A 27500-nucleotide genomic window follows, 5' to 3' on the forward strand; every position below is an offset into this window, starting at 1 on the left:
ATGAGAGAGAGGGGGAAAGAGAGAGAGGGGGGAGAGAGAAAGAGAAATAGCAAGACACAGGCAGACAGACAGACAAACAGACAGAGACAGAGACAGAATTTCACATTTTAAAGATCAACTGATACTTGATATTTTACAGAATGTACATTTAACCACCATTGGAGTTTTAAGATAAGATAAGACATTCCTTTATTGGTCCCCTTTCGGGAACGCGGGCATCATAGCAGCATGGGGGAGGGGGGGAGGGGGTAGGAGGTACATTTGTACATTTATGGGCAGGGTAATAGTAGAAAGACATAATATAGGCAATAAGAACATTTGATCTGAATATAAGAATAATCTGAAAAGTATTGTGGTGACTTAGTGTTGCTGTCTCCATCATTTCAAACACTCTAAAAAAAACAATTGAAACGACAAAGTGGGAGAGAAGGGAAAACAGGTCCTGTATGGATGACGCAATGGTCTCTCCCTGACCCCTCCCCCCCCCCGAGGACACTATCCACTAGCCCGCCGTCGCGCACGACCACTTCAAGGCGAGCGTGCATTCCAGTACGCTGCAGCGAGATGCCATCGACTTCCACAACAGGGACGGGACGGGGGTTCAAAGCGGTGAATAAAGCGGTGAATACCAGGGCCGGTCGGTGGAAGTCTTTGAGGCGGGCGTCGTACAATGTCAACAGTGCTGTCAAACACTTCATACCCTTTTTAAAGTCTGGAGACCCGTTTGCCGCATGAGGAGGAGCCTTTACTAAAAACACACTGGCTCCAAAACACCATGTGTCTTGCAGTCACAACACACAAGTCCCGCTTCCATCGGGCGAGGCGGCGGAGGAGGAGGAGGAGGAGGAGGAGGAGGAGGAGGAGGAGGAGGAGGAGGAGGAGGAGCAGGAGGAGCAGGAGGCGGTGGAGGAGGAGGAGGAGGAGGAGGAGGAGGAGGAGGAGGAGGAGGAGGAGGATGAGGAGGAGGAGGAGGAGGAGGAGCAGGAGGCGGTGGAGGAGGAGGAGGAGCAGGAGGAGCAGGAGGCGGTGGAGGAGGAGGAGGAGGAGGAGGAGGAGGAGGAGGATGAGGAGGAGGAGCAGGAGGAGCAGGAGGCGGTGGAGGAGGAGGAGGAGGGGGAGGAGGAGGAGGATGAGGAGGAGGAGGAGGAGGAGCAGGAGGCGGCGGAGGAGGAGGAGGAGGAGGAGGAGGAGGAGGAGGAGGAGGAGGAGCAGGAGGCGGCGGAGGAGGAGGAGGAGGGGGAGGAGGAGGAGGATGAGGAGACGGAGGAGGAGGAGGATGAGGAGGAGGGGGAGGAGGAGGAGGAGGGGGAGGAGGAGAAGGGGGAGGCAGAGGAGGAGGAGGAGGAGGCGGCGGAGAAGGAGGAGGAGGAGGAGGAGGAGGAGGAGGGGGAGGAGGAGGGGGAGGAGGGGGAGGAGGAGGAGGGGGAGGAGGAGGAGGAGGAGGAGGAGGAGGAGGAGGGGGAGGCAGAGGAGGAGGCGGCGGAGAAGGAGGAGGAGGAGGAGGGGGAAAGTCCGGCAGACTGTTCCGGCTTAGACGATTTCCTCTGTGTCTTCCAATGCAGCAATGTCCTACTGCAGTGGTTCTCAAACTACGGGTCGCGACCCAAATTGGGGTCGTGGGTAGGTGACAGTGGGGCGCATTGGCAAGTAAAAAAATATATATATAACATTTTATTATTTTAATTTTTTTATGTTCTGGCAACATATTCTGGCTAAATATGCCTCGTTTTATAAATATGTATTGATAAGATATAGTGCTGTAATAAAATGTCCTAATAAATAAGCATGAAGTTCAACAACGTGTGCTTTTATTTTGATATTCCTTAATTCCACGTTGAAATTACGCAATATATTAAGTGTGGGGTCCCCAAAAGAAATCCTAAATAAAATGGGGTCACGGTATGAAAAAGTTTGAGAACCCCTGTCCTACTGGAATAGACGTCCACAATATTCAGTTGCAATTACCAGTAAAGTTGGATTCAAGAAGAGACTAAGAAAAGCTGTAATGCAGAAAGAGATTGATTTAGATTCAATCTAATCTGTGTCTGATGAATGAATTCTTGTGTTGGGTTATGTATTCATTTGGAATGTCTTTGTCTAATGGTTATGAGGAATATTAGTATATGGAATGTCAAGCTGTTTTTGAACACGTTTTAGTTTTCTCTGAGATGTTTCCGTTTGTTGTTTTATTGATATTTGTTGTTTTATTGATATTTGATTTGTTCTATATGTTTGTATATTTGTTATTGTTCTATATTTGTTTGTATGTCTGATTTTGATTTGTTTATTGTCCTATATTTGTTTGTATATTTTATTGGTGTTTTATTGATATTTGTTTTATTTTATGTTGTTTTATTGATATTCTTGTTTGATTTTTATGTTTCTAACCAGACCCCAGGAAGAATAGTCGCTGCTGAGGCAGTGAATAATGGGGATCTGAAATAAAGAAATAAAGAAATAAAACTGTAGCGTCCGAGGGATTTCTGGGGAGAGGAGTCGTCAGGTTCGCATTTTTGGCGGGAATCTGTCGACGGTGTCTGTCCTTTCGTTCCAGGGGACAGAAATGTCTCTGCGGCGGTGTGTAGCTTCTTTTGCGCTCATCTCCAGAGGCCGCGCGACTCGCATCTGGTGGCATCTGGTTTGAGTTTTCCCACATCGGGTTCCGGTCAATGTGAGTTTTATCGCCAGCGTCGTGCTCAACAAATCCTCTACCGCTCTTAGAATATTGAATTGGTTAGTCTTGTGCATAGATATATAGCAATAGATGGCTTACCCGCGCTGCTGGCCAACAGAGACCGACGTTGCCACATGGCGGCCATCTTGCGAGGGTGGAGCACGCCCACTCATGTCTATGGTGCATGTACTATTGAAATAACCATAGCTTGCTCAATTTTCAACCGTTTGGTTTGTTAAAAACGTCAAAGATGTAGTTATCATAATGCATACGTATAATGGACTTTGATATAAAAAAAATAAAGTATATAAAAAAAAAACATTCCGGCGGCTGGGTAGCGCAGCGGACTAAGCGTCTGCCTACCACCAACAGATACACTGGTATCGAATCCAGCTGTCAGTGGTACCTCCGGCTTGGTCGGTCATCCATACTAACCAATTGGCAGTGTTAGCGGGTGGGAAGCCGGTGGGTGTGTATCCTGGTCGTTGTAAACAGCGACTCCTACAGGTCGGTCGGGACGCCTGCTCAGCGAGGGAGGGAACTGGGGGAAGTAGTGTGAGCCTCCCACGCGTTACGCTCCCCCAGTGAGAGTCCTCGCTGTCAGGTGAAAAGAAGCGGCCTCCGTAGACCGGCAAGTGGGGGGCAAATGTGTGCAACGACCAGAAAGGGGAGGGGGGAATTGGCATAACGAAAATAATTGGGATTGGATAAAAATACAGAAAAAATTAGGAGAAAAAGTAGATACAAAAAAAAATTCTTCCAATCAAGAATCATAGCCACGTTAATATCGTTTGTAATAAACCAAACCGTTTGTAAATCTGTCAAGATTTCAGCGAGTTAAGAGTATTTTTGTTTGTGCAGATCATCGCCTTAAAGCAGTAGTCCACCCTCGTAAGATGGCCACCGGTGAAGTACGCGGGAGACTCCGCCTTGAGCCATCTAGTGTTATATATCTATGGTCTTGTGATTGTCTCATACGTCTTCCACTTTCACCGAAGGAATAATTAACTCCCCCTTAAGGCGAGACAGTACCCGCTAATAGGCAAAAAAGGATATTTGAATAGATATCACTATGAAACTTTCCCAGTTTGTTATGTACATATAAACTAAGAAAAAATATATTGCAAGTTTTCTGAATTGTATGTTTATATATGCAAATGAGTACCTCCTCGTTAAATATGCCCACATTTGCATATATCGCCAAGACACCAACATGGATAATGCCAGATTTAAAAACTTGGTTTCATTTTGTTGATACATTAAAAACAAAACTTTTTTTAGAAGGGATTGTGGCTATGTCCTCTTATCAGCCCATACATCAGGAAATACTGTCTACTGTCATAAAAATAATCATGGTATAAAATGTACTATAAACCCGGCTATGAATGGTATATCAACAAACCCTTCTGTAATTAGAAGCAGGATATGGATGGGAAGAAATGTGGAAAGTTTGGTGTGTGTAGGTACTCTGGAAATGGAGTTCCGTGTCTTTGTGTGTAAGTGAAATGCATAAAAACTTGTTTTTGAGAAAACGCCCCTCAAAGTTCTGTGTTGTAATTGTGATCTATGGACACAATCAGACAAAATTAAGTAAAATAAACAACTAATTGTCTGTTTTCAATATTTTATTGCCACTAGTTTGAAATAAGACACACATTCTGCACCATTAACGAGTTAACTCGTTATTGGCCGCCAATCGTTGAGCGCCAACAACGAGTTAACTCGTTTTTATGATTGTTATTTCCTTTATTCGCTATTGGCATTCATAATTCATCCAGCAAGGCTCCGGGAGCCAGCTGGACTCTGTCTGATATTTCAACGCCTCAATACCGCCGCCAGGTGGATTTCGGGCGAGTTGCACTCCACTCTAAACCGGATGTGGCGCTCTGTGCATCGGGGGAAATTTTACGGCAGAGCTATCTTGTTATGTTGATCCAGACAAACACTCAAGTGCATTGGATTACTTTCGAGACGCAAGAATCAATATGCTTTCGGCGTTTATTGCGTCATACAAACGGAAAATGGATCTAGCAGATCTAAATCAAATAATTTGAATATTTCTTCTCCAGACTCATCGGCCACAGGTAAGAGGAATCTAACGTTAATTCCAGCTCGATTGTCCATTTATTTCATTGCAATCCATCTGATCAACGTATGATGTCGTACTAAAGAAAGCCGTTTCTGACAATCAAGGAATCATAAACGACCCCCCCCCCCTTTCCTTCACGCATGATGGAGCATAATGTATACCGAGCATATGCATTTGAATTTTTTAATATAGCGTGTATAGGAACAAAACGCCAATCGATTATGTATAATATGCGTCGGGGCCTATAACTTGCGTTCTAGGAATTACTGCTCTACACTCTAAAAACATACTTATATTCACGACGGTACTAACACGACAATGTATGAATGGGAAAATATAACGTTCCCACATCCGGAACGATAGATACCCGATGTTGAATGGGCCATAGTAATGTCGATATAGCTATAATATTTAAAAAGTTATAGCCCTGCAAAGAAGGTGAGCGACTCCATAGGCTCACAGCACTGGCAGAGAGTGGTATAAGATGGGCAAACTGCGTGGCACAGAATGTGTTAAGGAAGCAAAATATAACAAAAAGGCGATTTCGAGGGTACTGTCTCACCTTAAGCCCTGTCCCCCTAATCGAGACAACTGGATGGACGGCCATACCGGTTCCACATGGGTGCTACTTATTCTATGTTCAGATGGTGGTCAGTTTGGAAAATGCCATGCTGGTCAGATAAGATAAGATATTCCTTTTTTGATCCCCTTGTGGAAATTCGGGCTTCATAGCAGCATGGGGGGAGGGGGAGGTACAGGTATGGGCAGGGCAATAGAAGAAAGACATAAATAATAGGCAATACAATTATATCTGAATATAAGATATGAGAAAATGAAACAGTATAAACAATGGTGCAGGTTCTGTACCCTATCGGTCATAATATACGGTATAGTCCGTGCTGGGTTCAGTGGTTAAAAGTCAGACACACTTAGTGGTTAAGAGTCAGACATTTCTAACAGTTCTGCTGCCGTTAGTTCTCCAGCTGCTGGCAGCAGTCCATGCCCCCGGTTGTGGAGCCTGATGGCCGCTGGCACGAAGGACTGTCCGAGGTGGTTAGTGGAGCGTGGGTATCAGTTAAGGTTGGCGGCATGTTCTGCTCAGTATAGTCTGCCTAAGGGACCTATTGTGGAAATCGTGTGTTGCATTGTTTTTACAGAATAAGGGGTTGTCCCAACACTGAGAACATGTTAAATATTTATATTGTGCCTTTTCTACAGTTCAGCTGTGACAAGAACCCTCCCTCTTGAAACGAGCCGTTCAGAATTGCAGCCACAATCGGCGTAATTAGTAAAATCTTGTATGCACGCGTGACAGGCTTGTGCACCACTGACAGATGTACGATAAAAGCGGCTAGCTCGTTAACAGGCACAGAAACAGCCCCGTTGAGAACAGGACTGATACAGAGAGGTATAGAGGCTGCTAGAATGAGAACAGGACTGAAACAGAGAAGTATAAAGGCTGCTAGAATGAGAACAGGACTGAAACAGAGAGGTATAGAGGCTGCTAGAATGAGAACAGGACTGAAACAGAGAGGTATAGAGGCTGCTAGAATGAGAACAGGACTGAAACAGAGAAGTATAAAGGCTGCTAGAATGAGAACAGGACTGAAACAGAGAGGTATAGAGGCTGCTAGAATGAGAACAGGACTGAAACAGAGAGGTATGGAGGCTGCTAGAATGAGAACAGGACTGAAACAGAGAGGTATGGAGGCTGCTAGAATGAGAACAGGACTGAAACAGAGAGGTATAGAGGCTGCTAGAATGAGAACAGGACTGAAACAGAGAGGTATAGAGGCTGCTAGAATGAGAACAGGACTGAAACAGAGAGGTATAGAGGCTGCTAGAATGAGAACAGGACTGAAACAGAGAGGTATAGAGGCTGCTAGAATGAGAACAGGACTGAAACAGAGAGGTATGGAGGCTGCTAGAATGAGAACAGGACTGAAACAGAGAGGTATGGAGGCTGCTAGAATGAGAACAGGACTGAAACAGAGAGGTATGGAGGCTGCTAGAATGAGAACAGGACTGAAACAGAGAGGTATAGAGGCTGCTAGAATGAGAACAGGACTGAAACAGAGGTATAGAGGCTGCTAGAATGAGAACAGGACTGAAACAGAGAGGTATGGAGGCTGCTAGAATGAGAACAGGACTGAAACAGAGAGGTATGGAGGCTGCTAGAATGAGAACAGGACTGAAACAGAGAGGTATGGAGGCTGCTAGAATGAGAACAGGACTGAAACAGAGAGGTATGGAGGCTGCTAGAATGAGAACAGGACTGAAACAGAGAGGTATAGAGGCTGCTAGAATGAGAACAGGACAGAAACAGAGAGGTAGAATGCAAAATCTTAAAAATATTACTTCTCTTGTTTGTGGAACCTCAAAGACCTATATTAACTCGTTGAAAAGGACTAAAATATATTTGTTCCCTTTAACCCTTATTGGGAAGTTCTCGGTAATGATAATACAACTATTCCTGCAAATAACATTAACAAGAAGCTCTTATTCTGTCCCAAGCAAAAGAGGAGCCTAATTTTGACAGGCTCAACATCCGCTGAGAAGGAATCTGTGGCCGAGGAAGGCAAAAGTTTAAATATTAAAACTTTTACCGCGGTGCATTCCGCTGTTGCCGTCAACACTGGTGTCTGCAGATTCTAACGTCACCTCTCATTGGAAAATGATGATATTCGCTTTGCCGTCTACATGTAAACAGGGAACCGCTCCCGCCTACCTCCGGTCAATGGTCTCTAACTACACACCCTCAAGACCCCTACGCTCTGCATCTTCTGGCCGCCTCAGACCTACTCCTATCCAAGCTCCGGGAGGGTCATCAAAGAGAAGCCGCCTATTCTCAGTCCTTGCCCCACAATGGTGGAATGAACTACCCATCCCAGTTAGGACAGCCGAATCCCGTCCAATCTTTCGCCGTCGACTAAAGACTCACTTCCTCAACTATTATCTGAAATGATTAAAAAATAAAAATAAAAAATCTAACCCTGACTAACCTTACTGTCATGCACTTGTCCTAATAAACTAACCTACACTGTAACACGCAACACTTTGATGAACATTGTTACTCAGCTGATAGAGTTGTACCCTTCTTGCTGTCTTGTCGTACAGAACTTGTAAGTCGCTTTGGATAAAAGCATCAGCTAAATGACTAAATGTAAATGTAAATGTAAACAAAGTATCACTGACAGGCAATGAGCCTGCGTCAACAATAAATGTAGTCCTCCCTTTGGGAAAAATCACATTTCAAGGGACCATTGAAGTGAAAGATGACTCTTTCGTCTTGTTACCTCAGTGCCTGACTGTAGATGTACAGATATTTATAACTATGTATTCATGTATGAAAAATGCTCCTGTCAAGTCAAGTCAAGTCAAGTGTTCCTTTATTGATCCCCATAGGGGGAAATTCAGGTGTCATAGTGTAACGAAGGTCCGTGAGTATATCCACAGTCACGATAAACGCGCGTGTTGAGAAGTGACTGTGGCAAGGGCGGCTGGGTGGCGCAGCGGATATTGCACTCGTCACCAACGCAAGAGACACCAGGTTCGACTCCGGCTGTCGGCGTTGCCTCCGGCTTGGGCCAGCCGTCATACTAACTCAATTGGCAGAGTTAGAGGGTGGAAGTCGATGGGTGGTAATCTGGACGTTGTGGACAGCGACTCCTACAGGTCGGTTGGGGACGCCTGCACAGCAGAGACAGGAAATGGCGGAGGTAGTGTGAGCCTCCCACACATTACACCTCGCCAATGAGAGTCCGCGCTGGTAGGTGAAAAGATGTGACAGGCTGCCTCCTCGTGTACCGGAGGGGACACGTGATGCAAGGCTTCTATCCTCCCTACAACCAGCCAGTGGGGGGCATATGCGAGCAACGTTCAAGACAGGGGAGGGGAAGAATTGGCACAATGGAATTGGGATGGGAGAAAAAATAGGAGAAAAAGTGGATCAAAGAAAAAATAAGTGACTGTGGCAGTAAGCGGGCTGCGAGTTAAACTCACTTCCCCATAACAGGGTTAATAGACGCATAGGTACGGTACCCAGGAGTGAATTCACCTCCAGTTTGACAGATCGTATCGGACTCCTCTGCGTTGTGTATTAAATGCTGATGCCCCAAGGGAGAGTTGAACCTGGGTCTCCCGCTCCGCGGGCGACGACACAGACCGCTGCACTAAGAGGTGAATTCACTCCTGGGTACCGTGCGTCTATTAACCCTGTTATGGGGAAGTGAGTTTAAGTCGCAGCCCGCTTACTGCCACAGTCACTTCTCAACACACGCGTTTATCGTGACTGTGGATATACTCACGGACCTCCGTTACACTAGCATAACATGGTATCTGTACAAACTCATACCTACTCTTACTAGTTACACTGCTGGCCAGTATGACTTACTACCATAGTGTCTTTATAGGGCTTGACATTAACACTCGCCACCCGCCACCCGCCAAGTGCGGGTAGAATTCGGCTGTGGTGGGTAACTCCGTCATTCTACCCGCCACAGTGGCTAGTGACTTTTTTTCTATGAAAAAAAAACATTGTAGTCTACAAAAGGCATCGGCAATAATTAAGTCAATCCAAGTGATACTACATAATACTACAACTCCCACAACAATTCGGAAAAGTACATTACCGGCCAGATCCTGGTAGTGATGCTGTCTCGAGAATGGAGTACTCCTTGTTTTCAGACCGGATATAAATTTTTTTCATTCAGGCCTACTTTTTCTATTAGCCTGAAGCTATACCTTCATCAGATCGCATGGAATACCTTTTGCGACGCCGAATTCAGTGCAGTATATAGCATCAGCCAATGGACATATCGATCTACCAGATGGCGATCAATAACTGGGAAATCCTTTTTGGGATCCAACCGGCCACAGGTAAGAATGATTTCACGTAGATTTCATGCTGATCAGACCTTGTTAGCATTAGCCAACCAGCCGATCAGTGTATGATGCTACAATAACGAATGCCGTTATTGGTAATCAATAATCAGAAACGATGTCCCCCGCCCCCCCCCCCCCCCGTTCATGCATTCATGGTGGAACATGATACTATAAAATGGGAACGTATTGATGAAAAAATTATTTAGTGTGGTGATTTTTGGCTGGTGAAAATGCTGAGTGGCTAGTGACTTTGGAAAACCACTAGCCACAGTGGCTAGTGAGCCAAAAAGTTAATGTCAAGCCCTGCCTGTATCACTGTACATATTAACACTACAACTCTGTACATACATCTGATTAGCACTGTTACTCAGTAGTACTAATTTATATATATTTTATATCCAGTTTAATCACCTGTACATTACACTTGTATTATATTGTATTTTATTTTGTATTTTATTATATTGCGACCCAGGGATTTGGGTGGTTGGTCAGTCGAGCTGCCACTCTGCACTCCGCCATCCCGGGGCTGGTGGGGACGCTATTGGTCGCGCCAGCCACGGGTTGACAGAGTCGAGAGTGTGCGGGCTGACCTGGGGAGGCTATAAGAGGGTGGAGCACCTGGGGTGCGGCCTCTTGAGGCATGGGAATGTGTAGCAATAAGGCAATGGAACTGCAGCCTGTAACTGAGAGTTGGAATAAAGACCTGAACTGAGAAATACATCTGCCTCGAGAGTCGTGAATAACTTGGTGCAAAACCAAGCAACGTTACAATATTACTATTGCACTTTACTGCTACATTTGCATGCTGGTTGGATGCCAAAACGTCTTCAAACTTCAAACATCCTAAAGACAGGCGAGAGACACAAGACACTAATTGAATCAGACCATTTCTTCTGTGTTTGCACTCAAGTGGAGAGTGACACAACTCAAGAAATTACCTACTCTTTCCGGGGAAGAGAAAAACAATGGTTATATTTAGTGCTGTCAGGCGATTAAAAAAATGTATCTAATTAATTACAGGATTTGTAATTAATTAATCTAATTAATCGCATGTTAATCGCATAACCATTTTATGCCTGATATGCTATATTCTATAATCATATTTAAAATTGCATGTGGATGGCAGAATTCAGTACTGTATCTACAAAACCTTCTGTTTAATCATCTTCCATCTATTAATTTGCTTAGATTTTTCAGGTCTGGTCAATTTGAGCATGGTGTTATTCATAGTCAAAGATAATAAAAAAAATGTATTGATATTCTCATTTGGTTCATTACAATTTACTCAAAATAAAATGTTCATTCAATCAATACAGTACGGCTCAATACACACAATTGTTAAGGGGATGCAGACCAGAGAAAGACTTTCGTCTTGTTTACATCAGGTTCCCCCATTTTCAATTCATAATGAATTGTAAGTAAGGGTGCAACTTGCACCGTGCAATCCATTCTTTGTGGATCTAGCCCACAGTATTTCTGACACTGGGAATACATTCCCTGAGATTCATAGATGTCCCTAGAATCAGATACCAAGAACATGCAAATGGACCATATTAAAAAAAAGTCTGTAAATGTGTATTCTACATTCTTATGGAATGAATGAGATACAAAAAAAATTATAAAAAAAAATATATCTTTTTTTTGTAATACATTTTTAGTTAATTTTCATAACGCGATAATTTGCTGTGTAATTAATTAATCTAATTAACGCGATAAACTGACAGCCCTAGTTATATTATCATACTGGTCATTGTGTCTCGCTCTTTGCCATTATGAGATAACTCTTATCTCCTAGCACCTACTGTGCTCATAAACAAACAATTTGCACTCATGCACGTGACCAGGCCACGCCCCCGCGTCCTGCTATAAGACGCCGGACATGGTCACACTCTACCTTCCTCTTTTTTGTTTCCAACATGGACGTTGCAGTGCAATCCGTGAACTAGTTGTTATGAAACGCAGGGAGAAATGACACAATGTTGGGTTTTCGCCGGAGGTTCACCAGCCCCTGGAATCTTCTCGGCACATCCTAACAGCGCATCGGACCTGTCCTGGGGTTCCCTCATCTCGTGACAGCGGATCGAGGGACGTCAGGTGCTAGCATTTGTGATACTGCTCGTTGTCCCTTGAGACAGCCGAGTTGTGTATTGGCGCAAGGGGCAGGATATTTGGGTAAACATGGTCGTCATGACTCTGAATTGGATGTTTTCCCGGCTATCCTAGAGCGTGCGGCTAATGCTAATGCTACGATGCTGGGTCACTGTTCGTTTGTTCCCCGCCGTGGGCTGTCACCACTCTTCCCTCCTCTTAACCGGTTCATTGCTGAAGGTCAATCTGTGTCTAATGTGGGGGGTTTTGCTGAGGCTTATTTACCCCTTTTACGGGTGGATGGGCTGACAACAGGGCGCAAGGCAGGTGTGCCGTGGCTTGAGGGCCAGGTAGCATCGGTCCTTTGCCCTGGCATGGTTGAATGGTGTCCCACCCGGAAGCCGACGCCAGAGGTCGAGGCGGCCCGGCAGGTGGCCGTATGGGCTGATGAAGTTTATACCGCCGCAGGACGGAATTTAGCGGCGACCAGTGTCATTGCTCAGTTGACTGCTTTTATGTCCACAATGGTGTCAGGTAGTGGGGCCTTAGGGCCAGCCGACGTCGAAAACATTGCGCATGTTTTTGGGGTTATAGAGCTTCTAACTCAGTCGCAAGCTATAACCGCAGGGAGGACCAGGATGCTGTCAACTCTTATTCACAGGCATCTTTGGTTGGAGCAGTCTTCCTTTGAGGAGGGGAAAAGACTTCTTCTCCTCAGGGCTCCCCTCTCCGCAGAGGGATTCTTTGGTCTTTCCGCAGGAGCGCGGGCGGTATTTGACCTAGGCCCCACACCGCCTCGCACCACGCAGCCAGAGGTGAGGGCGCGGCCTCGCTAATGACTGTAGCGAGGCCCTCAACCAGCGGCCATGTTTCCCCCGCCTGAGGTACCCTGGACACAAAGAAAACAGGTGATCGCAAAGCCGACAGCCTTGGCGGCCGAGGGATCGGCTAAATTAGATGAGCACACCCTAAAAAAACGTCGCCGTCTAGCTGTGTCTAGCTCGCTCTCCGGTCACTCCCCCCCCAACACCAGCGGGATAAGGGCTCTGATTTGTTCCCTTTGGCTGCGGGCCGCGTGCCTTCAATGAGGCGCAAGCGGCCCCACGTTTCGCTTCTCATGGGGACAGGGGCTGACACCCAGTTGCTGGCTAGGCCTGGGTCTGTCCGTGAAAATGCTGTGCTGTCAAGCGGCTCCCACGCCACACGTTCTGCGTCTGTGTTTGGTGAGCCTGGTGTTGTGTCTGTCAACGTCAAAGGTTGTCAGCGGGGGAACTCGAGGCCCATGGGGTCGCAGCGCGAGTTCCCCCAGCCCCGCCCTCGCCAGGCCGGGTATCACGTTAGTGCCTCCCACGGCCGGAAGTCCGGCGGTGGTCAGGCAGGCGCGCGTGATTTGGGTGGTAGTAATATCACTGCAGGGCTACGGTGTGTAGGAACCCACCCTATCGGGCAGTGTGGGGACCTCGCGCCTTGCATGTCCAGCTGTAGAACGGTTCCTCAGCAATCCATGCCGGGGAGGTGTTCTGTGGGGGAGCTTTTGTCACCCAGTGTGATGTCAGCTTCCCCCGTATCAAACCGGCCCTTTCTGTCGGGGTCCCCCCTTGGGTGCGATTGCCTCGTTGGTAGTGTCAGGGTGCAATATCCCAGCTCCACGAGACGCCCTGCTCGCGCGGTTGGCGGGTCCAGGGTTGGCAACGCACAGCGTGTGGGACCGGGCCGCCTATCTATGGTTCCTGGCGGACCAGCGCCAAGTGGCGGCGGGTGCGCTTTGGGATTATCATCACATATGGCTACAGCAGTGCCGTATGTCGAAGTGGATGGAGAGAACGCTGAGGCGGGGCTTGTGTTGCAGTTTGCGCTACCCCACCCTCCGTTTTCAGGTTTGGTGCAGACCTTGTTGTCAGGGTCAGCAGCAGTGACAGCTCTGGCCGATGAGATCCAATCTCTGTTAGCGAAGCAAGCCATCGTCGTGGTCCCAAAGGAGGACGCGATGTGTGGCGTTTACTCCCGGTATTTTCTGGTGCCCAAGAAATCGGGAGGTGTCAGACCTATTCTGGATCTGTCTGCGTTCAATCGGCTGATTATGACGAGGCGGTTCAGGATGTTGACCGTCAAACACCTGATAAGCTCCGTCAGAGTGGGGCACTGGTTCACCTCCATAGACCTGAAGGATGCATACTTTCACATCCCGATCTTCCCTCCTCACAGGAAATTCCTTCGCTTCCTCTTTGAGGGTGTAGCGTACGAATACCAGAGGCTGCCGTTCGGCTATTCTCTGGCCCCTCGCACATTCACCAAGTGCGTAAAGACCGCGCTGGAGCCTCTACGTCGTCAGGGGATACAAGTTATTTTCTATCTCAACGACATTCTGCTCCTCAGCCGGTCGGAGGAGGTCGCCAGGTCTCATACCAGGCTGGTGGTGGAATTCCTCACCAGTCTGGGTTTTGCTGTGAACTGGAAGAAGAGTACTCCTCTTCCCAGTCAACAGGTGGAGTACTTGGGCTTGGTTCTAAGCTCAAGGCCCATGAGGGCAACCCTCTCAGAGCGACGGCGAGTGGATATTCTCGGCGCGCTCAGGGGGCTCCGTCCTGGCAGGACAATTACGGCGCTTTCCGTGATGCGCCTGCTCGGTATGATGGCATCTGCTCACTCTGTGGTCCCTCTTGGCCTCCTCTTCATGAGGAGGATACAGATGTGGTTTTCCAGTATGAAAATAGACCTGGTGAAAGGCAAGTGGAAACGACTGAAGGTTCCCATGTCAATACTGGGGGATCTCGACCACTGGGGGAGGACTGGTACCCTCACCAGCGGGATCTCCATGGGCTGCAGGCTGTCACACGTCACGGTCTTCACCGACGCCTCCCTCGCGGGATGGGGGGGGACATGTCGGACCAACACAGTAGGGGGCAGCTGGACGTGCCATGCTACCCGGTCTGCACTGCATATCAATGTGTTGGGAATTGAAGGCAGTCCTTTTGGTCCTCAAGCGGTTCGGCCACCTGGTGGTGGGCGAGCACGTGTTGGTCTGGACGGACAACACGACAACAGCGTCATATATCAACAGACAGGGTGGAGTACGCTCCGTCTGTCTGCACCGGGCGGCGGTCGAGCTCTGGCTTTGGGTGTCTCTCAATCTGCGCAGCCTGAGGGCGCTCCACATCCCTGGCAAGGAGAATGTGGGCGCAGATGTGATGTCACGGGGCGGTCCTCATCCCGACGAGTGGGGACTACGTCCAGACATAGTCAGACAGGTCTGGGACCGGTTCGGGGAAGCCACGGTGGATCTGTTTGCAAGCAGACAGTCTCACCAGTGCCCCTTATGGTTCTCGGTCAGTCGGGGGTTCAATCCTCCCCTGGGGGTGGATGGCTTCTCGATGTATCCATGGCTGCCCGGGATTCTGTACGCGTTCCCCCCCATACACCTGATAGCTCAGCTGTTGGAGCGGATACGTCGGGAGCACAGGACCTTGATCCTAATCGTGCCGGACCGGGGCATGGCTGTATGGTTCCCGGTCCTGATCCAGCTCTTGGTAGCCCCGCCGTGGCCTGTTCCTTGGTCACTGCGGGCCCTCTCTCAGGCAAACGGATCTCTGTGTCTGTTCCCTGTTCTGGGACAGCCACTGAAGGTTTGGCTGCTGAGGGGGTGAGTCTGGAGGGGATGGGTCTTGACCCTTCTGTGGTCGACACCATCTGAAACGTGTGTGCTCCCTCCACTATCGCGGTTTACGCGGGTAAGTGGCGTGCTTTTCAAGAGTGGTGTAAGGTGGGGGGCTGGGATCCGGTGTCCTGGCCCCTGGACGCTGTCCTTTCCTTCCTTCAGTCTATCTTGGGTAGACTGTCGGCCTCGACAGTGAGGGTATACGCCGCAGCTATATCCTCTTGTCATGTGGGTTTTGAGGGCGGTACGTTGTTCAGCCACCCTGCTTGGCGCTCGGCGTCTCAAGCCGGTGGAACGTTCTCTGTCTCCGAGTTGGGACCTCCAACTGGTCCTGGGCCGGTTGTCGGAGGCCCAGTTTGAGCCTCTTGAGCAGGCGCCGTTGGAGCAGCTGTCTTTCAAGACTGCGTTCCTGCTGGCCATCACCTCCGCTAAGCGCGTGGGTGAGCTGTGTGCTCTCTCGGTGCGGCCTGAGTGCCTGTCTATTCGGGCCAATAGCGGTGCGACTCTGAGACCTAATCCAGTCTTCGTGCCAAAGAATATCCGGAGCTCTTTTCGCTCCAGGGATATTGTGATTCAGGCGTTTCATCCGCCTCCTCGCGCTAGTGGGTTAGAGGCGAGCCATCATCTGTCGTGTCCTGTCCGTGCTTTGGGGGTTTACCTCAGTTGGACGCAGGATCTCAGGGCTGCCGATCAACTGTTTGTTTATTACGGTGGCCCTCGCGCAGGTAAGGCACTGTCCAAGCAGCGCCTGTCACATTGGTTGTGCGAGGGCATTGCCCTTTGCTACACATTGGCTGGACAGGTCACCCCTGGGGGTGTCAGGGCGCACTCCACTCGTGGAGTGGCGGCCTCTGCCACCTTGTTAGGGTGGAGGACATCTGTGCTGCGGCCTCCTGGTCCTCCCCGGGTCCCTTCGTTAAGTTTTACCTCATGGACATGACTGGGGGTTCTGTCTCCAGTTGGTGGGCTAGCAGGGGTGTGTGGGTGTGTGCCACGGGGTGCTGTGTCACACGTGGTCCTGCCTGTACTGTGCGTTTTCAGGGGTCTTTGGTTCCCCCTTTTTCCGCACTTTTTTGGTGGAGTTGACTGCCTCCCCCCCTTGTTAGGACAGGCGGGTGGACGGGACTCCCCTCCTCCCTGGTAGTGGGGCTTACGGGCCCTCAGGGGGTACACTTGTCGGGTCACGCGTCCGCTCTGTCCCATATCTCATAATGGCAAAGAGCGAGACGCGATGACCAGTATGATAATATAACGAAAGGTTATCCTATAACCTAGTTATATGAATACTGGCAGAGCGTCTCGCTCTTAGCGCCCTGAGGTCCCTTGGTTGGGTTTTCAATGTTGGAAACTTTTTGTCCGAGGAAGGTAGAGTGTGACCATGTCCTGTGTCTTATAGCAGGATGCGGGGGCGTGGCCTGGTCACGTGCATGAGTGCAAATAGTTTGTTCATGAGCACAGTAGGTGCTAGGAGATAAGAGTTATCTCATAATGGCAAAGAGCGAGACGCTCTGCCAGTATTCATATAACTAGGTTATTTATAGGATAACCTTTCGATTTCTTTAGACAAAAATAAAAAGGGAATTATTTTTGTGAATCTTTTTTGGCCACATAATGGTAAATAGATAAGAACCAGTTGCAGACAAAAGGGCTGAAATGAAAGGAGAAAAAAAACATTTCCAGTACATTTCTGGAAAATTTCCGGAAATCTTCCATGGGAAGTTAAGCTCTGGAATTTTGGAAACCCTTTTTAATTCCATGGGCTCTTTAACGTCATATTGGGGACTTTTTACCTTCTAGGTCCGGGTCTCACTTAACACACTCCCGGCCAACCACGGACATGTCCGTGTTTCGGATCCAACGGTTGAGGGCCAACCACGGATATGTCCGTGGCAAGGTTGTTTTGGCTTTTATTCCATTTTAATAACCTACTCAATGTCACAGAGCGGCACTGCAGAATTACCCTACTCTTGGAATTCGGAAAAGTGCATTACCGGCCAGATCCTCGTAGGGGCGCTGTCTCGATAATGCAGTGTTCCCTGTGGCAGAACGGTGTTTTATTTTTTTTTATCTTGAATGGACTTTCCTGTTAACCTGAAGCTATGCATGTAGCATGTAGCATGGAATACGTTTTTGGACGCTGAATTCAGTATGCAGTAAAGGAATATATCATCAGCCAATGGACATATCGATCTACCAGATGGCGATCGATAACTGGGTAATCCTTTTTGCAGTCCAACCGGCCCACGGTAAGAGCTTTTTCACGTAAATCGGGCCTTGCTCTCATATCCAACCAGCCGATCAGCGAATACGGCTACTGAGGCTAATGCCGTTATTGGTAATCAATAATCAGAAACGACGTCCCCCGCCACCCCCCCCCCCCCTTTATGCATTCATGGTGGACCATGATACCGACAATATGCATTTTGATTTTTAGCTCTAGCTTCTGTAGGGCCGAAACGCCATTCGATTTAACGTTATTAGCTTAGCGCCCTGTATCTCGTTTTGCAGGAAATATACCAGACCAATCCCATATAACGCTTATATTCACGAGGCTATAAAATGGGAACGTATTGATGAAAAAATTATTTATTAAAGCCATTTTGAAGGGACGGTTTATAGTGTCAATTGACAATGAGAATGGACAGATAGCAATAATATAAAGTATAGATTTAGCTCTACAAACAGCCTCACGCACAATGAAACCTTATTATGATAAGCTGGCCTTATAGAGTGGGTCCGTCTAATACCCGTGGCCGTCAATGTGTTAATAATAATAATAATAATAATAATAATAATAATAATAATAATAATAATAATAATAATAATAATAATAATAATAATAATAATAATAATAATAATAATAATAATAATAATAATAATAATATAATGTATAATAATAATAATAATAATAATAATAATAATAATAATAATAATAATAATAATAATAATAATAATAATAATAATAATAATAATAATAATAATAATAATAATAATAATAATAATAATAATAATAATAATAATAATAATAATAATAATAATAATAATAATGTTGTGGAGGGGATTGATGTGTGGGGTGTTTTGGGACTGGCTGTTCCGGGGGGGTTCACATGCCTTCGAGCAACACTGTACTTATTGTACATCTTTTATATCTATTCTTATGTCTGCACTTTATGCATTGTTTTTATTCTGTCAACTGTATGCTAATTGTTATGTCTATGTTCATTTTGTGCTACTTGCTGTGGGGCACTTTGGGCTGCGGTCCATGTGTGAAAGGTGCTATATAGATAGTTATTATTATATTGTAAAAAAAGAAATGCATGCATTGAAACGTCCGTAAGTCTTGACGACATTGAAAATGAGGGTGACCTCAATTGTCCTTTTCGAGAACAAAAGAAAGGTTTGAACGAAGTTTAATGAATAATAATCCAGTATGCACTTAACTCACGCACTACTACACTCCTCGGTTTGTGTTAAACACCATGTAACCGAAGTGGCAGATTTGAAGTGTGTTGCGTTGCTTCCTGTAAGCGATAGTGTGCCACCCCCCCCCCCCCCCAAGCTGTAGTGTGTAACCGCTGCCACTGGCCTGCAGTGTGTGAGAGCCCGGCGGACAGCTGTCACAGAGATATGTGGCGCCTCGGAGCTTGTTTCCTGTGTTGAAAGGCCCAGAGTCCGGAAGGATCAGTAGATCTGGGATTGATACACCCACTCTCAGGTTGTCTTTGTGTGTGTGTGTGTGTGTGTGTGTGTGTGTGTGTGTGTGTGTGTGTGTGTGTGTGTGTGTGTGTGTGTGTGTGTGTGTGTGTGTGTGTGTGTGTGTGTGTGTGTGTGTGTGTGTGTGTGTGTGTGTGTGAGAGAGTGCGTGTTGTGTGTGTGTGTGTGTGTGTGTGTGTGTGTGTGTGTGTGTGTGTGTGTGTGTGTGTGTGTGTGTGTGTGTGTGTGTGTGTGTGTGTGTGTGTGTGTGTGTGCATTTACATTTTACATTTAGTCATTTAGCTGAACGCTTTTATCCAAAGCGACTTACAAGTTCTGTACAACAAATCGGCAGGAAGGGTACAACTCTGGCAGCTAAGGGTCAGTAATTGTTTGTCAACAGTGTTGAACTTGAGTGCTACAGTCTTGAGTGCATAGTAGTAAATACATAATTAGCATAGTAGGTAGTAATATAGGCAAGGAAGATTATTTAGTAGCAAAGTGCATACAAGTGAAAGAATATCAAATAGTATGAAGATTAGTCGTTTTTTACTTCTTTCTTTCTTTTTCTTTCTTTCTTCTTTCTTCTTTATTTCAGATATTGATTGTGTGCGTGCGTGCGCATGCTTGTCTGTTCCCGCATGTACAGTATATGTGTGCGGCGTGCGCTTGTATGAAAGTGTGTGTGTGTGTCTGTAAGTACATGTGTCCATGTTCACAGATGTATATACAGTATCCGTATACCGGTGTAGAGCTATAATGGGGAGCTTCAGATAATGTATATAATGAGACAGATCACTGTGGTAGTTTAACCAAAGACAGTCTATATAATGAGACAGATCACTGTGGTAGTTTAACCAGAGACAGTCTATATAATGAGACAGATCACTGTGGTAGTTTAACCAGAGACAGTCTATATAATGAGACAGATCACTGTGGTAGTTTAACCAGAGACAGTCTATATAATGAGACAGATCACTGTGGTAGTTTAACCAGAGACAATCTATATAATGAGAAGACAGATCACTGTAGTAGTTTAACCAGAGACAGTCTATATAATGAGAAGACAGGTCACTGTGGTAGTTTAACCAGAGACAGTCTATATAATGAGAAGACAGGTCACTGTGGTAGTTTAACCAGAGACAGTCTATATAATGAGAAGACAGACCACTGTGGTAGTTTAACCAGAGACAGTCTATAATAATGAGAAGACAGACCACTGTGGTAGTTTAACCAGAGACAGTCTATATAATGAGACAGATCACTGTGGTAGTTTAACCAGAGACAGTCTATATAATGAGACAGATCACAGTGGTCGTTTAACCAGAGACAGTCTATATAATGAGACATATCACTGTGGTAGTTTAACCAGAGACAGTCTATATAATGAGAAGACAGATAACTGTGGTAGTTTAACCAGAGACAGTCTATATAATGAGACAGATCACTGTGGTAGTTTAACCAGACAGTCTATATAATGAGACAGATCACTGTGGTAGTTTAACCAGAGACAGTCTATATAATGAGAAGACAGGTCACTGTGGTAGTTTAACCAGAGACAGTCTATATAATGAGAAGACAGGTCACTGTGGTAGTTTAACAAGGAGACAGTCTATATAATGAGAAGACAGACCAATGTGGTAGTGTAACCAGAGACAGTCTATATAATGAGACAGACCAATGTGGTAGTTTAACCAGAGACAGTCTATATAATGAGACAGATCACTGTGGTAGTTTAACCAGAGACAGTCTATATAATGAGAAGACAGATCACTGTGATAGTTTAACCAGAGACAGTCTATATAATGAGACAGATCACTGTGGTAGTTTAACCAGAGACAGTCTATATAATGAGACAGATCACTGTGGTAGTTTAACCAGAGACAGTCTATATAATGAGAAGACAGATCACTGTGGTAGTTTAACCAGAGACAGTCTATATAATGAGAAGACAGATCACTGTGGTAGTTTAACCAGAGACAGTCTATATAATGAGAAGACAGGTCACTGTGGTAGTTTAACCAGAGACAGTCTATATAATGAGAAGACAGACCACTGTGGTAGTTTAACCAGAGACAGTCTATATAATAAGAAGACAGACCACTGTGGTAGTTTAACCAGAGACAGTCTATATAATAAGACAGATCACTGTGGTAGTTTAACCAGACAGTCTATATAATGAGACAGATAACTGTGGTAGTTTAACCATAGAGAGTCTATATAATGAGAAGACAGGTCACTGTGGTAGTTTAACCAGAGACAGTCTATATAATGAGAAGACAGGTCACTGTGGTAGTTTAACCAGAGACAGTCTATATAATGAGACAGATCACCGTGGTAGTTTAACCAGAGACAGTCTATATAATGAGAAGACAGGTCACTGTGGTATAGGGCTGCAACTAATGACTATTTTGGTAGTCGACTAATCTGTCGATTATTTTTTCGATTAGTCGACTAATCGAAAAACAATTATATTAAAAAAAATATATATATATATATATATAATTTTTTTTTTTTTTTTTTTTTTTTTGCACTACCTATCTTTGTGAAAGTGGCTTCTCAGCTCTGATCCAGCTGAAGACAGAGCAGAGGAACAGATTGGACATTGAGCATGACCTCAGAGTTGCTTTGAGACTCTTGTCAGGACCAAACAACATCCCCAGTTATCCCATTAGTTCCCCCAAACTTACTGTCGGTCTGTTATGTTAAGCTAAGAAGTCTTCAGCTGGCTGGACCAGAGCTGAGAAGCCACTTTCACAAAGATAGGTAGTGCAAAAACAAAACAAAAAAATTACTAATCGACGCAACAATTCCTCGTTGACGATTTTTTATAATCGACATTGTCGATTATGTCGACTAATCGTTGTAGCCCTACTGTGGTAGTTTAACCAGAGACAGTCTATATAATGAGACAGATCACTGTAGTAGTTTAACCAGAGACAGTCTATATAATGAGACAGATCACTGTGGTAGTTTAACCAGAGACAGTCTATATAATAAGAAGACAGACCACTGTGGTAGTTTAACCAGAGACAGTCTATATAATGAGACAGATCACTGTGGTAGTTTAACCAGAGACAGTCTATATAATGAGACAGATCACTGTGGTAGTTTAACCAGAGACAGTATATATAATGAGAAGACAGACCACTGTGGTAGTTTAACCAGAGACAGTCTATATAATGAGACAGATCACTGTGGTAGTTTAACCAGAGACAGTCTATATAATGAGAAGACAGGTCACTGTGGTAGTTTAACCAGAGACAGTCTATATAATGAGACAGATCACTGTGGTAGTTTAACCAGAGACAGTCTATATAATGAGAAGACAGGTCACTGTGGTAGTTTAACCAGAGACAGTCTATATAATGAGACAGATCACTGTGGTAGTTTAACCAGAGATAGTCTATATAATGAGAAGACAGGTCACTGTGGTAGTTTAACCAGATACAGTCTATATAATAAGACAGATCACTGTAGTAGTTTAACCAGACAGTCTATATAATGAGACAGATCACCGTGGTAGTTTAACCAGAGACAGTCTATATAATGAGACAGATCACAGTGGTAGTTTAACCAGAGACAGTCTATATAATGAGACAGATCACTGTGGTATTTTAACCAGAGACAGTCTATATAATGAGACAGATCAACGTGGTAGTTTAACCAGAGACAGTCTATATAATGAGACAGATCACCGTGGTAGTTTAACCAGAGACAGTCTATATAATGAGACAGATCACCGTGGTAGTTTAACCAGAGACAGTCTATATAATGAGACAGATCACCGTGGTAGTTTATCCAGAGACAGTCTATATAATGAGACAGATCACCGTGGTAGTTTTACCAGAGACAGTCTATATAATGAGACAGACCACTGTGGCGGGACAGATGCTGGGGAGCTCCAGAGAGCAGAGAGGGTTCCGTCTCTCTTCGTTCCCCCTGGAGGTGCAGCTGGCAGAGTTCACATGACATCATAACCCAGCAATGGCCTTTGTGCCGGACGCTGATTGGCAGGCCGCGTCAGCCTGCGCCTCGGTCACAAAGCGCACCCCCCCCCCTTCCCCGGTGCCCTTAGTCCCGGCCGGAGATTAAGGGCTGATTTAGGCACCGGCACCGGCAGCCTGCTTCTACTCACACATTCCAGGAGACACGGGCGGACAGATGGACATCCAATCAGATCCAATTACTCTTCTCACTGGTGATGTGGGCCTGACCTTATACGCTAGCCCAACTCTCTCTCTCTCTCTCTCTCTCTCTCACATCTATGGCTCACACGCAGCCCGCTCCAGAGCGATACTAGACCGTCTACCAGCAGAACAACCTGCTCCAGAGCGGTACTAGACATTTACATTTAGTCATTTAGCTGAACGCTTTTATCCAAAGCAACTTACAAGTTCTGTACAACAAGTCAGCAGGAAGGGTACAACTCTGGCAGCTAAGGGTCAGTAGGATTGTTGAATTTGAGCGCTACAGTCTTGAGTGCATAGTAGTATAGACATACTAGCATAGTAGGTAGTAGTATAGGCAACTACTAGACCATTTTCAAACAGAACCATGAATCAAATCAAATTTATTTGTAAGGCCCAACAACACACGTTAATGTCCCCATGGGCCGTACATGTCTTCTTTAAACAAGTCAAGAAGAAACATAACAATAAGTCAAGAACAGAACAAGAACACCATAAGGTCCAACTAATTTAAAATAAATGCAAATAAATTAAAAGAATGTAAGCACTCCCAGACATACCCCACGCGAAGGTAAGGAAAAACTCACTAAAACCTAACAATAGGGAAAAATGCTCCACAGGCAATGTGGAGGAGAGAAACATTAGAAGGGCCGTTCAAGGGGGGATCTCCCTTCTTAGATGTCGGTGATAGTAGTGTTGCAGACTAACAGTTGGTAAGCATGCACTCAAGTGTGTAGTGAAACACAGATGAGTGCATGCAATAGCAACTGAACATTTTGAAAGATTAAAGATAGAGCTGATAGCGATAGCAACTGAACATTTTGAAAGATTAAAGATAGAGCTGATAGCGAATCTATTTGAGGCACACACATTTTCTAGTTCTAGTTAGTATCCGTGCAGCCGCATTTTGCACGAGTTGAAGATGAACTGGCTTGGTACAGATAGAATAGGATGCAGTAAGAGTGTTTGTTATACAGTGACTTCTTTGTGACCCACAGACCCACCACAATATCAGACAGACCCACCACAATATCAGACAGACCCACCACAATATCAGACAGGCCTATTGCCATATCAGACAGTCATATAAGCATATTGGACAGGCCTATCTCTATATCAGACAGGCCTATCACTATATCAGACAGGCCTATCACTATATCAGACAGGCCCACCACAATATCACATAGGCCCACAACAATACCAGCCAAATATGAGACAGACCCAACACAATATCATAAAGGTCCACTGCAATATTAGGCAGGGCCACCACAATATCAGACAAGTAGGGTTGCAAAGGGTCTGAAAACGTCCAGTATATTTCGGATGTCAGATCACAGATCACTGTGGTAGTTTAACCAGAGACAGTCTATATAATGAGACAGATCACTGTGGTAGTTTAACCAGAGACAGTCTATATAATGAGAAGACAGATCACTGTGGTAGTTTAACCAGAGACAGTCTATATAATGAGAAGACAGATCACTGTGGTAGTTTAACCAGAGACAGTCTATATAATGAGACAGATAACTGTGGTAGTTTAACCAGAGACAGTCTATATAATGGGACAGATAACTGTGGTAGTTTAACCATAGACAGTCTATATAATGAGACAGATAACTGTGGTAGTTTAACCAGAGACAGTCTATATAATGAGACAGATCACTGTGGTAGTTTAACCAGAGACAGTCTATATAATGAGACAGATCACTGTGGTAGTTTACATACATCCTTTTTAGCACAAAAAAGAATACTTGTCTGAGAATGTTCTGCAACACTGTGTTTTGTGTGTGTGTGTGTGTGTGTGCGTGTGTGTGTGTGTGTGTGTGTGTGTGTGTGTGTGTGTGTGTGTGTGTGTGTGTGTGTGTGTGTGTGTGTGTGTGTGTGCGTGTGTGCGTGTGCGTGTGTGTGTGTGTGTGTGTGTGTGTGTGTGTGTGTGTGCGTGCATGCGTGCGCGCGTGCGTGGTTGTGTGCGTGCGTGCGTGTGTGTGTAGTATGACCAACTTAGAATACCTTCACTGTCTCTGGGCAAAATGAAGATGTTTTGTCAAAAATTAAGACTACACTTATATTTCAAACCAATGGCAGTGCCTTAGGGATGTCGCTCTGTGTGAACATTCAAGTGATTGTCCCAAAATAAACCTTAACATTTCTGTACTTTGTGGGAAATTCTTTCTTTACTCAAAGTAACACGAGAAATTCCACCACATGTAGCAGCGTAGAAGCAGATCTACATGGGAAAAAAGAGCATTTTTCTACCAGGAAAGTGAAGAGTTTGCAATTATATCTGATTATGATCACGGTTGTTTCTACCTGCATATGACATGGTAAAAACAGCTTTTTTTTTTAAATAGTGGTTAACACTGTCGCCTCACAGCAAGAAGCTCGGGGACCAGGTTGCCGGGCGGCCACGTACCCATGTGGGGTATCTCCTTTCTGTGTGGAGTTTGCATGTTCTCCCCGTGCTCGCAAGGCCCCCCCCCCCCCCCCCCCCCCATAAGATAAATCCAATGGAAAAACATGCAGAACAGATCGCTAACACTGTCGCGTCCCTGACGAAGATGGATAGGAGCACTTGGATTGGTCCCCAGGCGCGGCCCATGCCCGTGTCTACTCCCGGGTGCCCTTGTGGGGGAAGAACGACGGGATGGGTCAAGCGCAGAGGCATTTCATCGGCGATCCAATGCATGTGTGTGTTCCTGTGTGTCGCCCATCTTACATGTGTGCGTTGCTGCATGACTAATACAGACTTCTTCTTCTTCTTACATGTGTGTTGCTGCATGACTAATAAAGACTTCTTCATCTTACATGTGTGTGTTGCTGCATGACTAATACAGACTTCTTCTTACATGTGTGTGTTGCTGCATGACTAATAAAGACTTCTTCATCTTACATGTGTGTTGCTGCATGACTAATACAGACTTCTTCTTCTTACATGTGTGTGTTGCTGCATGACTAATACAGACTTCTTCTTCTTACATGTGTGTGTTGCTGCATGACTAATACAGACTTCTTCTTCTTACATGTGTGTGTTGCTGCATGACAAATACAGACTTCTTCATCTTACATGTGTGTTGCTGCATGACTAATAAAGACTTCTTCTTCTTACATGTGTGTGTTGCTGCATGACTAATAAAGACTTCTTCATCTTACATGTGTGTTGCTGCATGACTAATAAATACTTCTTCATCTTACATGTGTGTTGCTGCATGACTAATACAGACTTCTTCATCTTACATGTGTGTTGCTGCATGACAAATAAAGACTTCTTCATCTTACATGTGTGTGTTGCTGCATGACTAATAAAGACTTCTTCATCTTACATGTGTGTTGCTGCATGACAAATAAAGACTTCTTCATCTTACATGTGTGTTGCTGCATGACTAATAAAGACTTCTTCATCTTACATGTGTGTTGCTGCATGACTAAAATACTTCTTCTTCTTACATGTGTGTTGCTGCATGACAAATACAGACTTCTTCATCTTACATGTGTGTGTTGCTGCATGACTAATAAAGACTTCTTCATCTTACATGTGTGTTGCTGCATGACAAATACAGACTTCTTCATCTTACATGTGTGTTGCTGCATGACTAATACAGACTGCATCTTACATGTGTGTTGCTGCATGACAAATAAAGACTTCATTTTACATGTGTGTGTTGCTGCATGACTAATAAAGACTTGTTCTTCTTAATTCCTGTTAATTCCCATATATTCCCGTTAATTCCCGTGGACATTTTGGGCCCAACACAATATCCAACGGGGCTGCCGGAGTGCCAGAAAGTCCGAACAGGCCATTAGTTCGTACTCGTGAACCTCTGGATCCCTTACCTGCTCCAGGCTGCAATACCAACAACCATAATCCTGTAGGAAACACTGTGTTACAATCTATTTCAAGCAAAGGTTGGCTTCTCAGCCGGTGAGCGAGGCCAGGGCGAGCGAGTCTTGTAAAGGCAGCTCGCCGGTGTGAGGTAGTAATAAAGAAAAGTAATCCCCCCCCCCCCCCCCCCCGCTGTTGTGGAAGGTTGTGAACTTGTCCTCACCTCTCTGGCAGGTCTTGAAGAAGATGGCGTTGTGGGGGGTCCTGAGGATGATGTTACCGCCGGCGTCCATCACGAGGATGGTCACTTCGAAAGCCGCCACGCCATCCTGGTCTCCCAGGCAGGGGAAGCCCACCTGCACAACTAACACACACACACACACACACACACACACACACACACACAC

The 27500-nt window shown here is 45.6% G+C and overlaps 1 protein-coding gene across 1 annotated transcript in view; it reads right to left on the minus strand.

Annotated features, from left to right (window-relative positions):
- Positions 1 to 27500, minus strand: part of wif1 (wnt inhibitory factor 1) — a 63023-nt gene that overhangs the window by 30307 nt on the left and 5216 nt on the right. The window contains exon 4 of the mRNA XM_084330964.1: positions 27317 to 27457. Within this exon, the coding sequence (XP_084187090.1) occupies positions 27317 to 27457 (141 nt within the window). The remainder of the gene's footprint in view (positions 1 to 27316; positions 27458 to 27500) is intronic.

This window comes from Notolepis coatsorum (genome assembly GCF_963971535.1).
Source record: "Notolepis coatsorum genome assembly, chromosome: 15".
NCBI lineage: Eukaryota > Metazoa > Chordata > Actinopteri > Aulopiformes > Paralepididae > Notolepis > Notolepis coatsorum.